Below are 12,764 nucleotides of genomic sequence, written 5' to 3'. Positions count from 1 at the left end.
CGCTTGCTGCCCGTCTGCTCCGCCCCTGAGGTCCGGCGCCCAGACCCGCTCTGGGAGGCAGGTGCCCGGCGCCCTCCGTGTCCGGGCCCAGGGCAGGTGCCCGGCGCCCTCCGTGTCCGGGCCCAGGGCAGGTGCCCGGCGCCCTCCGTGTCCGGGCCCAGGGCAGGTGTCCGGCGCCCTCCGTGTCCGGGCCACGGGAGTGACAGCTCTCTTCTCTCCCACAGCGCGGATCATCGAAACAAAGCAATGGTGTGACATGCGTCCGTGTCTGCAGGGGGAAGGCTGTGACCTGCTGATCAACCGGTCCGGCTGGACGTGCACGCAGCCCGGCGGGCGCATAAAGACCACCACGGTACGTAGTAGCCCCTGGCCTTCCTGGGGGGCCCGGGGAGGGGCCTCAGGCCGTACACCATGCCCATGCAGCCCCCAGGGGACGTGGCCCTCATGCCGCCACGATGGGACAGCAGGAAGCTGGCCACTGGCTTCTTTACGGGGAGAGGCCACCAGCCCCCTCACCCCCCCAAACCGCCACCCCTCCCCCTGGAACCAGATCAGCCCGTCCCCAGCTGTCTTTGACCACTGGACGGTCACTGCGTGGGGCGGGGCCGAGCGGCTGGATGGAACTGTTCCCCAAGCTTGTCAGCCCGGAAGTCCAACGTGGGCCCACACAGCGATGGAGTTGTCTTGTTTCTGGGGGATGTTAGAGCCCCCCACCCCCCAGGAGAGGGGCTTCGGGGATCCCCCGGGGAGAAGGGGCCCTTAAGAGAGAAGACCGGGGGGGGGTTCCTCCAGGCGCTGCCTCCCGCCCCCCTCTGCAAGGTGGCCCGTAGGACAGAAGAGGCCCCAAAGGGTTATGGGGTCCTGGCGGTGATTCCTGCCGGGGTGCCCTGGGAAGAAGTCGGGTGTCCACCGGGCCAGGGTCGCAGAGACGGGGGCACGTCCACCCACCTCCCGGCTGGCGGCCTCCACGGGCGAACTCGGGGTTGTTTCGGCCTCGCGCCCCAGAGCTCAGCTTGGTGGGGCTGCAGACGAGCCCCCGAGCCCCGGCCTCATCCGCCGGGCGGCCGCGTGCGGTCTGGCTCAGTGCAGGCCTCTGGGGACACACCTGTGCAGAGGCTGTGGGCTGGGACCCGGGGCCGCTGTCCTGGGAGCCCCGCCAGGCCTGGTGGTCGGAGAAGGATGCCGGGGCGGGTCGGAGCCAGGCACCCCCGCCCGGAGAGCCAGCCACCCCCGCCCGGAGCCCGGAGCCTGGCGCCGGCGCCCATGTGAGACCCACCAGCGCGCTCGTCTGTGTGTGTGCAACGCGCGGCCAGGGCTCTGTCGCTGCGCCAGCCAAGTGTGCGGGACCTGCCAGCTCGTCACTGCCACCTGCTCGCTGCTCCGCGGGGCTGGCGGGCTTGTGGGTGCGCCTGCGCCTGGGGTTCCCGTCTGGGTTCTGCCGCCGCCTGCACCGCCCAGACCTCCATCCTCACACCCGTGGGGGCCGTGGGTCAGTGTGGGGAGGCCACTGGGTCCCGGGCAGGGGTCTCTGAGGGAGCCCTGGGGGAGGTGAGGCGTAGAGGGAGACGCTGCAGATGGCCGGCCACCGGCAGGGCCTTGGGGGCCTGGCTGGGATGCTCATGCCGCCCGAGGCTCCAGGGGGCCCCCCGCAGCCCCTGCCCTCGCCTGCCAGTTGGGGCTTCGCCCCGAGCTGTGCCCGGCTCCCTGTGCCACGGAGGTCCTGGGGTTGGCTGTATGCCAAGGGCTGGGGCAGGGGCCCCCAGCACCCACCCCACGCCTTCAGCAGGCCCAGCCCCCCATGGGAACCCCCAGTCCCTAACGGGCTCAGAGAACCTTGCAGAGACTGGTTCAGACACTCACCGGCCGCGGAGCTCAGGGCTGTCCCAGGTCACAGCTGTGAAGGGTGCACCTGGGGGAGGCAGTGACTGCCCACAGCCCCGGGTCAGAGGCCCTGGCGCTGGGCATCCTCTGCTGGGCCTGCCCGGCTCCCTGGCCCCAGCCCTGCGGCCCGCGTGCTTCCAGCTTCGAGGACGCGGTGTCCGACCTGCCCGAGGGGCGCCCGCCACGGTCACAGGTCCGGCAGGTGTACCCGCGGTCCAGGTGCAGGAAGGACACCTGCCACGCCTGGGGCCAGTCGGGGAGAGGTTCTCAGGGTCCCTGAGCCCCCGGGGGGCACGGCCTCCGTTCTGGGTGCAGCGAGCTTGGCTGAGCCGGGCCACCTGCCTCCAAGGAGCTGGGTTGGTGGGCCCGCTGGGCAGCGTGTGGCACGGGGGGTCCAGGTGAGCTCCGTCTCTCCCCAAGAATCTGCACGCGTGTCTGTCAACCCCTGGCCCGTGGTGACCTGTTCTCAAAGCTTTCTTAAGAGGTCAGTTGAGCTCTTGACCCAAACACCGTGCAATTGGAACAGACCACCCACTCTCAGGACTCTCGGGGATGGTCTGTCAGCCCGGCAGGGCTCCTGGTTTTACCGTGAGCGCTCGGCCTCCTGGCCGCTCCCTCCGTGCAAGGGCCACGCTCTCTGTCCAGCTGCCTCCAGCCACGGCCACGCCAGAAGCCACAGCCACCCATCCCCCACCTCGGCACTCTTCTCCACGTGGCCCTGGCCGCTCAATTCTCCGTGGCCCCAGGCTGAGCTGCTGGAGGGCGGACTCTGGGCCTTCGGGGCCCGCTGGCCCGTCCCCCCACCCGGGGCCCCGGGGCTCGTGGTGAACGACGCGTTGATGAACTGAACGGCCCGGACGCGAGCTGGTGCTGCTTCCCCAGACCACTGCCTCTCAGGGAGCAGGAGTCACTTGTCGGGGCCGTGAAGTCCGTTTAGTGGGTCGCTGTCAGCAGTGAGGAGGAGGAAGAAGAAACAGTGAAAACCGGGACCTGTCCTGGGGGACACGGGGATCCCGCGTCCCTGCTGGTCTTCCAGGCTCCGCCACCTCTCTCGTCTCCGCTCTGGGGACCTTGGTCTGCATCGGGCAGGGTGACCCCCAGGGGAACAGTGCAGCTCCTCCCCAAGGTGGAGGGCAGCGTCCCCTCCTGGCCCCGCACACGGGCCCCTGCTCCTGGAGTCGGGCCGCAAGCTGACAGGCCCCTGCTCGGCCGGACTCGGCTCCCGCCGCCACGCCCGCTGAGCCGAGGACAGGAAGCTGGGCCCGATGCGGGGACTCGGGCCACACGGCAGCAGAGCCTCGTCCGGCCGCCTCACCACATCTGTCTGCAGACGCCAACGTTCCGGAACGTTCCAGTCAGAGCTACTCGGCCACCTGTCGACAGGTGTGCGTTCTGCAAGGTGCCCTGAGTGGGGATGAACCGCCAGGGTGAAGCCCGTTTCCAGAGGAGGCGCAAAGCGCTGCGTGTGAATCCTGTGCCCGGGACCCCGGGGTGCGGGCCGGGGGGACCCCAGGGTGTCGGCTGGTTCTGTGCAGGAGCCGGATGCGGGGAGCGTTACCCCAGCGAAAGCACAGAGCGGAGACGCCGAGGGGCACGAGGAAGCAGGGGCCTTGGACCACACGGGCACCCGGACGCCCGAGTCCTGCCCAGCCTCAGCCCCGGCGTCCCGAGTCCAGCGAGGTGGGGCGTGGACGGGCCGTCTTGGGGTCTCCATTAGACACTGGGGGATCACCCAGGCCTGCCTGGTGCTCGGTGGCTTGGCCGGCAGCCTGCCAGTCAGCCCCTCTCCCTTCCCCCACCTGGTCACGGAGCGGTTGCTGGTTGGTCTGGAGGTCAGCAGGCCAGCGACAGCCAGAGGGTCACGGATCCAGGTGCCACTGGAGGTGCCATTGGAGGCCCTACTGTTCATCGATGTGGCCCCACTGAGAGGTCCGTGAGAAAGACGGCCAGGGCCTGTGCACCCCCGCCCCGGCTCCAGGACCCACCACCCAGCCAGGGTCAAGGAGGCCTTCCCTCTGGGCACTGGCCCAGGCCAGCGGGGGGAGGGGCAGCCCACTCACAGCGCTCAGGCTCCCTCGGGCCGTCACTCGCTCCAGGCTCCCGGGCCCACCTCTGCCACAGGAAACCCTGCAGAGCGACAGGGACGTGCAGAGGGGTGAGGGCGCAGACCACGCGCACAGCGAGCAGGCAGGAGATGGCCCTCCAGGCCCAGGGGCGGGAGCAGACGGCCCGAGACAGCAGCAGAGTCTCAGCTGCAGCAGGGCTGGAGGCTCTCTGTGCAGCCCACCACAGACCTCCCCGTGGGGGAGCAGCGTCACGGGGGACAGGACAGAACACCAGGAGGAAAGGAGCCAGGATGCAGAGGTTCATGGGACGCGCAGCCAAGAAGGCCACAGTTGGAGAAGCAGCAGGAAATAGCCACACCCATCCTGGTGGCCACACCCACTGAGCAAAGCTGCTCCCTCCACAAGCTCACCTGGACGGCGTAGCTTATCACACGTTTGAGGAGTGTCTGCACATGCACACATACATATTTGTGAAGTGTATGCACACACACACGTACACATTTGTGGAGTGTATGCACATGCACACATACATATTTGTGAAGTGTATGCACACACACATACGCATTTGTGGAGTGTATGCACACACACGCACATGCACACATATTTGTGAAGTGTATGCACACACGTACACATTTGTGGAGTGTATGCACATGCACACATACATATTTGTGAAGTGTATGCACACACACGTACACATTTGTGGAGTGTATGCACACACACGCACATGCACACATATTTGTGAAGTGTATGCACACACGTACACATTTGTGGAGTGTATGCACATGCACACATACATATTTGTGGAGTGTAGGCACACACGTACACACATTTGTGGAGTGTATGCACATGCACACATGTACACACATTTGTGGAGTGTATGCACACGCACATGCAAACACGTTTGCGGAGTATGCACATGCACACTTGAGTGTGCACACATATGCACACACGTTTGCATGCAGGTCACACGTCTACATCAGTATGTGAGTGTGTGGAGCAGAATTTGTTACAAATCCAGCGGAATGTTTTGGAGATAAAAGGAGGAAACCTCTCAGAAAGCCACGGAGTTGAGTTTTTAAAGGAAGAAGGAAATTGTAAGGGACAAAAGCGATCAGTCGTCCCTGCCACTTCGCGCTCGGACGTCCACGGCTTCACTCTATCGCAGTTTTTCTGAAAAGCGCGAAGTGGCGAGAGACGACCAGGTGAAGAATCCTGCTTCGCGGAAAGGTACTTATCGTGGAGGAGTCTGGAACGGATTGACCGCGGCCAGCGAGGGCCGGCTGCAGATCCACCCAGGACCGGAGGACATGAGAACCAGAGCAGAGGAGGAGGAGGGACTTTCCGAGACGTGTTTCCAGTCACCCCGGGGCTCCGAGGCGTGGGTCTGCGTGTAAGCAGTCACCACGGGGGTGAGGGGCGGAGACCCTCCCGAGGCGAGCGGCAGGGGCTCCAGGCCTGGACAGACACTTTCGGAACGCCGCGGGAGGGTCGCATCGGTCACCGTGTCCCTGCCTGTTGGCTGAGTCCGGCAAGGCCCTCCCGAGCCCGTGTACGGCCCTGAACCCCGATTCCGTCCCCGGAGGAGCCACAGCCCGGGTGGAGGGAGGATCCCCACTGGCACAGGTGAGCCCACGCTTCACACTGGGCCACCCTCAGGGAGCCCTCAGGGGATGTGGGCAGCCAGCGCAGCCCCTCGTGGCGGCGGGGTCTCCACAGAGGGCCTTCTCCAGGGCACAGGGGCCATGAGGAGGCCCCGATGGAAGCTTCCAGAAAGAGACATTGCAGGTAGAGGAGTTCAGACTGACCTCCCCTGAGGGGTTCCCAGGCAAACACCCCAGGATACGACAGGACTTGGGGGGCTTGAGGCAGATCCCACGTTCCTTCCACAAGGCTTCGCGGCCCCACCAGGGACCCCTGGTTTGCTTCCTCCCCCAGCACAGCCACACTGGGGCGTTAGGGCGTCCCTCCTCCCTGCAGGGGTGCCCTGGTCCTGCCCGGCTCCCTCCCAGGAGTCCCTGCAGCCTCTGTCGCAGGGCACAGGGCGTCTGAGCCCCTGGGGTGACGTGCTGTGGGTTCCTGTCACTGTGAGGCCCCCTTGCCTGGTCCAGGAAGGCAGCTCCCTTCAGGCTCAAGCTGATGGGCTGTTCCCCCTCAGCCCGTCCGTGGGGAACGTGGGAGCAGGTGGTCAGTTCCCCGTGACCCTGTCCTCCTGGCCTGGCTGTCCTTTGCAGCTCGGGGCCTTCTGTGCCCCCCACCACTTGGCCGTCCACCTGTCTGGCTGTTCCGAGCTCCCCTGGCACGGCCAGGCCAGCCCACCCCGAGCGTGGGCACCGCGGGCACCTCAGTCCGTCCCTCTCGTGAGCCCAGCGCGTTAGGGACCCTCAGACCTGTGGGCCACGAGCCCTGCAGAGGGCATAGCCCAGCCCCCCGGGAAGCCCGGCCTCCCACAGGCATCTGGGAAGCGTGAGGTCCGTCCTGTCTCCGCAGAGCGGGGTCTCGACCATCGGAGGGCTCTCTGCTCTCTGCAGGGCTGAGCCTCGGCTGTGTCCACTCTTCACTCTGAAAACGGTCAAGGAGGACGGTTCTGAGTCGGAAGAGACAGTGTGGGTTCTGTGGCCCGAAGGCCACAACCCGGTGCCTTCTGACGGTCCCTCCCTGTCTCCTCTGGGGAGAGGGTGGCCCCTCGTGGAGGGTCTGCTGGGGTCCTCATGGTCCTGCCAGGCGGCTGCCCTGGGCCCCGTACGCTGAGGGCCCCCCCAGCACTTCCTGCCTCTGGGGGCGACTCCTTTGCCGTGTCTCCCTTCAGGGGCAGCTGGAGGGCCTGGTCCCCCACTGCAGGGGGCAGGCCCCAGAGCACCCCTCTCCCAGGCCTGGTCCCCTCACTGCAGGGAGGAGGCCCCAGGGCACCCCTCTCGCAGGCCTGGTCCCCCACTGCAGGGGGCAGGCCCCAGGGCACCCCTCTCGCAGGCCTGGTCCCCCACTGCAGGGGGCAGGCCCAGGGCACCCCTCTCCCAGGCCTGGTCCCCCCACTGCAGGGGGCAGGCCCAGGGCACCCCTCTCCCAGGCCTGGTCCCCCACTGCAGGGGGCAGGCCCAGGGCACCCCTCTCCCAGGCCTGGTCCCCTCACTGCAGGGGGCAGGCCCAGGGCACCCCTCTCCCAGGCCTGGTCCCCCACTGCAGGGGGGCAGGCCCCAGAGCACCCCTCTCGCAGGCCTGGTCCCCCACTGCAGGGGGCAGGCCCAGGGCACCCCTCTCGCAGGCCTGGTCCCCCACTGCAGGGGGCAGGCCCAGGGCACCCCTCTCCCAGGCCTGGTCCCCCACTGCAGGGGGCAGGCCCAGGGCACCCCTCTCCCAGGCCTGGTCCCCCACTGCAGGGGGCAGGCCCAGGGCACCCCTCTCCCAGGCCTGGTCCCCCCACTGCAGGGGGCAGGCCCAGGGCACCCCTCTCCCAGGCCTGGTCCCCCACTGCAGGGGGCAGGCCCAGGGCACCCCTCTCCCAGGCCTGGTCCCCTCACTGCAGGGGGCAGGCCCAGGGCACCCCTCTCCCAGGCCTGGTCCCCTCACTGCAGGGGGCAGGCCCCAGGGCACCCACCTCGCAGGCCCGGTCCCCTCACTGCAGGGGGCAGGCCCCAGGGCACCCCTCTCCCAGGCCCGGTCCCCTCAGTGCAGGGGGCAGGCCCCAGGGCACCCACCTCGCAGGCCCGGTCCCCTCACTGCAGGGGGCAGGCCCCAGGGCACCCCTCTCCCAGGCCCGGTCCCCTCACTGCAGGGGGCAGGCCCCAGGGCACCCCTCTCGCAGGCCTGGTCCCCTCACTGCAGGGGGCAGGCCCAGGGCACCCCTCTCCCAGGCCTGGTCCCCTCAGTGCAGGGGGCAGGCCCAGGGACCCACCTCGCAGGCCGGCCTGATTCCCGTGCCCCTGGCCACAGCCCAGCCTGTGCTCCCCAGCTCTCCACAGAAATGTCCTGCGTGTACCCCAGGCGTCCTCTGAGCGGGTCCCCAGTTGAGCTGGCACCTGTCCCCTGGAAGATGCTGGGACAGAGGGGAATTGGGGTTCGTGTCAATGTGGTTTCCCTGTGAGCAGATAGGGCTCCGTCACCCCTCTTTCCTGGCCCCGGCAGGTGAGGAAACCGTGGCTGGGCCCCCCGGGAAATGGGCCTCCAGGTTCCATGGCTCCAGACAGAAGGGCCTTGTCCCTTCCGTCCCCGCCGGGCAGGACGGCCTGGCCAGGGTGCAGGGGAGGTCGGAAGGCGAGGCCGGGGCCCTGGGGCTCATCAGACCTCAGGACGGGGCACAGGACACCGTCGGACAATCTTCAGTCCCGTGTGGGCGGCGGGGGACCCCTGCCTCGGGCAGCCCGGTCCCCGCGGGAATCAGCAGACAACCCGCCCCCAGAACTGCCGTGCAGCCGGCTCAGAGCGAGCGACAACACGTTGCCCCGGTGGACGGACAGGTTGGCAGCTGGGGGTTCCTGTGTGAGTCTGCGTGGGGCCAGGAGCCAAGCCCCTCCGCCCCGAGGGCCCGGAGGACCCCGCTGCCAGCCCGGCTCAGGGCTCGCGCCCGAGGCCGACACCAGGTGGAACCGTGGCCTGGAGACTCCGCAGCGGCGGTTCTGACCCCTGGACCCACGCGCTCCTGCCCGAGCGCTCTGACGGAAGCTCTCCGCCCTGCCGCCGGGCCCCTCTGAGGACAGCAGGGGACCGCTGTACTGCCAGGTCTGGGCGGGGTGGCCACGGCGGGGCTCAGAGGCTGCAGCCGACACCCAGAACTTGATGGGCTGGTGGGTCCTGAGCCCACAGCACACGGCGTGGCTGGGTGGGCCCGGGGACGGCCCTTAGCTGGGTCAGGAGCAGCTGAGAGAGAAGAAAATCCTTCCTCCGCAGCCTGGAGCTGAGACGGCTGGACCCCACCCACTCGGACCCTCTGTGTCCTCCAGGGAGGGGACCCTCTGTGCCCTTCCAGGACAGGAGGCCTCTGTGGGGGCTGGAGGGGGCGTGTCGGGGGTGGGGTCCTCGCCCTGCAGGCCTTTCCCTGCTCACTCGGTGAGAAGCTGGACCATTGTTCCGATTTGTGTCCGCAGTCCGTTTTGTGTCTGGACCCGTGGCTGCCCGATGGTGGCCGGCGTTTCAGTCGGTTCCGTGTGCAGACGACGAGGCACCTGCCGCGTGGCCGCGGCCGGGAACCTGGGCGGCGTCCTTCACCCTCGCGGCAGAAAGGAGCCTGGGAGCCGCAACAGCAGAGGTGGTTGTGCCCAAGCCCCCGCGTTTCTGGGGCACTTTCGGCCAATTTCGTGACGGGAGGCACCACGGGTGCTGGCTTTTCAGGCAGTGGTGCCGCGTTCATCTGCTTCGCCTGGAAGCGGTTGTTCTTTGAATCATCTTAAATACATAAACGGGGTATGGTTGGAACGGAGGGAACACGCCCCGTGGAGGAACCGTGACCAGGGCCAACGCGGCACAGTGGGGTGGGGTGTCCCTGATGCCAGAGACATCACGGCAGAGTGTGGAGAGGGCTGGCCACTCCCTTGCCCCCCCACCTCCCCCTCCCCCGCTGCCCTTCCCCCACTGCCCCACATCCCTTTTGACTCCAAGCTGGATGCTAGGGGTGCAAGATGAAGCCCCTGTGACCCCCAGATCTCAGGAGCCAACAGCACCCCCAGGATGAAGCCCCTGTGGCCCCCACATCTCAGGAGCCAGCAGCACCCCCAGGATGAAGCCCCTGTGGCCCCAGATCTCAGGAGCCAGCAGCACCCCTAGGATGAAGCCCCTATGGCCCCCAGATCTCAGGAGCCAACAGCACCCCCAGGATGAAGCCCCTGTGGCCCCCACATCTCAGGAGCCAGCAGCACCCCCAGGATGAAGCCCCTGTGGCCCCACATCTCAGGAGCCAGCAGCACCCCCAGGATGAAGCCCCTGTGGCCCCCACATCTCAGGAGCCAGCAACACCCCCAGGATGAAGCCCCTGTGGCCCCCACATCTCAGGAGCCAGCAGCACCCCCAGGATGAAGCCCCTGTGGCCCCCAGATCTCAGGAGCCAACAGCACCCCCAGGATGAAGCCCCTGTGGCCCCACATCTCAGGAGCCAGCAGCACCCCCAGGATGAAGCCCCTGTGGCCCCACATCTCAGGAGCCAGCAGCACCCCCAGGATGAAGCCCCTGTGGCCCCCACATCTCAGGAGCCAGCAACACCCCCAGGATGAAGCCCCTGTGGCCCCCACATCTCAGGAGCCAGCAGCACCCCCAGGATGAAGCCCCTGTGGCCCCCAGATCTCAGGAGCCAACAGCACCCCCAGGATGAAGCCCCTGTGGCCCCACATCTCAGGAGCCAGCAGCACCCCCAGAAAGCCCTGGAGGGGCAGTTTGGTGGCAGAGGAGCCCACACGAGTGGCCCCGAGTCAGGTGCTTGGAACAGAAGGGTCGAAGCGTCTGCTGGGAGAAGGAAGAAAACGCCCAGTGGGAAGGGGCCCCACAGCCCGGCTGACGGTCCCCATCGGCAGTCCCGAGGGAGGCTGGGGCCCTGCCATGGGTCACGGGACGTGCCCCCCGGGGAACCGTAAGAACAGTCTTCTGAAAGGGGCAGACACGTAGGACCCGCTGCCCCCACCACACGGCCTGCCCCCCGCGCACCCCAGCTGTCCTGGGCCCGCCACCTCCCTCGCCCTGCGCCTTGCCAAGGGGTCCCCGGAACGTGAGCGTCCCCTGCGACCCTGCAAGCAGGATCATCGCCCTCTTGTCAACAGTGCCGTTTGGTCAGGACCCCGAGTGGCCCCAGGATCCCCGAAGAGCTGCTAATTAACTCAGGTTTCTGCTCAGGCCTGAGCTCTCGGGCGGAGCTGGGACCAGCCTCTCCCTCGCTGCCGGCGTCCGCGGACTCTACGGGTGGCGTCGCTCAGCGATTTCCTTTTTCAGAAAGGACGAAGGTGGATCTGGTCACTGCTGACCGTGCTGTGAGGACGAAGGTCGCGTGTGCCCGGAGGGAAGACCAGCCGCGGGCAGCGCCAGGGGCTCACAGGCCCACGTCTTCCTAGCCCCGCGCGGGCGTGTGTCCAGATCACGGGCCCAGGGCCGGCCATGCTCCTGCTCCCCAGCCGGCCCCTTACGCCCAGGTTCTGGTCACTCCAGCCTGTTCTCGTGGCGTTGTCTGTGCGCCCTGGCCTCTCAGTGTCCCGAGAAGTGACCCGTTGTCCTCAGCTTCGCTCCACTGGCCCAGACAGCAGCACGCGGGGAGGGGCCTCCGCCCGCCTGCCCGGCCAGACCGCCTCTGCGCGCCGTCATGGGAACAGGACGCGGCATTTGGCAGAGACGGTTCTTAAAGACCAGTCTTTAAAAATGAAATAGAAGGATTGGTGTCTTGATCCAAATTACTCGAAATGTCAGCTCCGCATGCAGCCCCAGCCGAACGCCACGCAGGCTCCCGCTGGTACCGAAGGGCTTTGGCATCTCTGCGGCTCTGGTGCAGGTCTTCTCCCTCGACCGTGACACAAGTCCCAGCCTCCCCCGGCGGGCACCGACTGCACGCTGGCCGCCCCCAGGGACAGCCCTGTGCGGGGGTCCCTGTCCTGGTTCTTCATGATCGGACCGTCCTCCCGCTGCCCACACGGGCACGGTTACCACGCACACGGGGTAGGCGACCTTGCCCACGTCACTGTAATCTGAGCCTCTGTTTCCTCATCTGCAGAGGGTGCCCCAGGCTGACCTCACAGGTCCTGGGGGCGGAGGGAAGAGAAATGATGGAGGAGACACCTGTCCCAAGGGCCGGAGTGTCTGTGCAGGTAGATGGTGACTGTCCTTGCTGGCCCCTCCCAGAATGCCCAGGGGTGCTCCCCTCCCCATGGTGCCACCAGAGTGATCCTCACCCTCGGCCCCTCTGGGAGCCCTCCTGGCATCTGGCCATTGGTGCCACAAATTGCGTCTGAGTTTGGTTTGGTTCTCGGGGTATCTGGCCTTGTGATGTCACAGCGGAGTTGGCGGGACGAGCCTCACGTGGGGAGGAGAAACGAGACTGGGGACACGGGCCAGTCGGCCACTCAGTTCTCCCTTCTCGAGAGCACCCCGCACAGCTCAGGCAAAAGCCCGGCCTCCGAGTGAGACAGGACCCCACGGGGACAAGTCCCCCGCTGGGGACAGCCTGGTGGGCGCCACCCCAAGACCGAGGGTCTTCGCACACTCCCGCCTTCCGGCCAGCTGGCTCGGCGGGGCCTCCCCACCCGCGGGCATTTGGCGCAGGGAGAAGCCTGCTGGCTGATCCGGGGTCCAGACCGGCCTCTGCCTGTGTAAACGGGAATGGAAAATGCATCAGAGCCGAATCTCACGCAGAGACTGGAAACATCAGCCGTGTCCGCGGAAAGGAGATGTTCTCAAGACGCCGAGGCGGACTTGGCTCTGGAAACAGTCCTCGCTAAAGGCTGCGGCTCCCAAGGGCATCTGCTTGCTGGGGTCGTCGGCCGCGTGACCCGGTGGAGGAGCGTGGGAGAGCCTCCGGCTGAAAGCACCCCCACCCGCTGCCCGGTGGGCGAGGGCACGAGCGCAGAGAGGCCCCAGGTGGGAGCGGGGGCCGAGGTCCACCTTGGCAGCCGCGGAGGAAGGAAACGTTGCCGCAGGAGTGGACGCGGGGTGGGCACCGGCCTCCACCGGGAGGGGATCCCTGGGACCCAGCAGAGAAGTGCAGCCGGACAGGCGGTGGCTCGTGGCGGGCGGTGGCTGGGTATCTAACCTAAGGAGCGATGCTCGGGGGGACCACAGTAGCAAGAACAAAGAATGATTGGATTAGGGCAGAAACATCATTAAGAACTTCCGGGAGCTGAAGGAAATCCCCAGTTA

At 67.1% G+C, this 12,764-nt stretch overlaps 1 protein-coding gene across 2 annotated transcripts in view; it reads left to right on the top strand.

Moving 5' to 3' along the window:
• The window catches only part of TAFA5 (TAFA chemokine like family member 5), a 143,827-nt gene that overhangs the window by 119,168 nt on the left and 11,895 nt on the right, over positions 1 to 12,764 (top strand). For both annotated transcript variants that reach the window (XM_036278232.1, XM_036278233.1), the window contains exon 3: positions 225 to 352. In XM_036278232.1, coding sequence (XP_036134125.1) covers positions 225 to 352 — 128 coding nt within the window. The remainder of the gene's footprint in view (positions 1 to 224; positions 353 to 12,764) is intronic.

The sequence above is a fragment of the Molossus molossus genome, unplaced genomic scaffold, assembly GCF_014108415.1.
Source record: "Molossus molossus isolate mMolMol1 unplaced genomic scaffold, mMolMol1.p scaffold_m16_p_26, whole genome shotgun sequence".
NCBI classification, from domain to species: domain Eukaryota; kingdom Metazoa; phylum Chordata; class Mammalia; order Chiroptera; family Molossidae; genus Molossus; species Molossus molossus.
The sequence above is the reverse complement of the archived record's forward strand: the minus strand, read 5'-3'. Positions and strand labels throughout refer to the sequence as shown.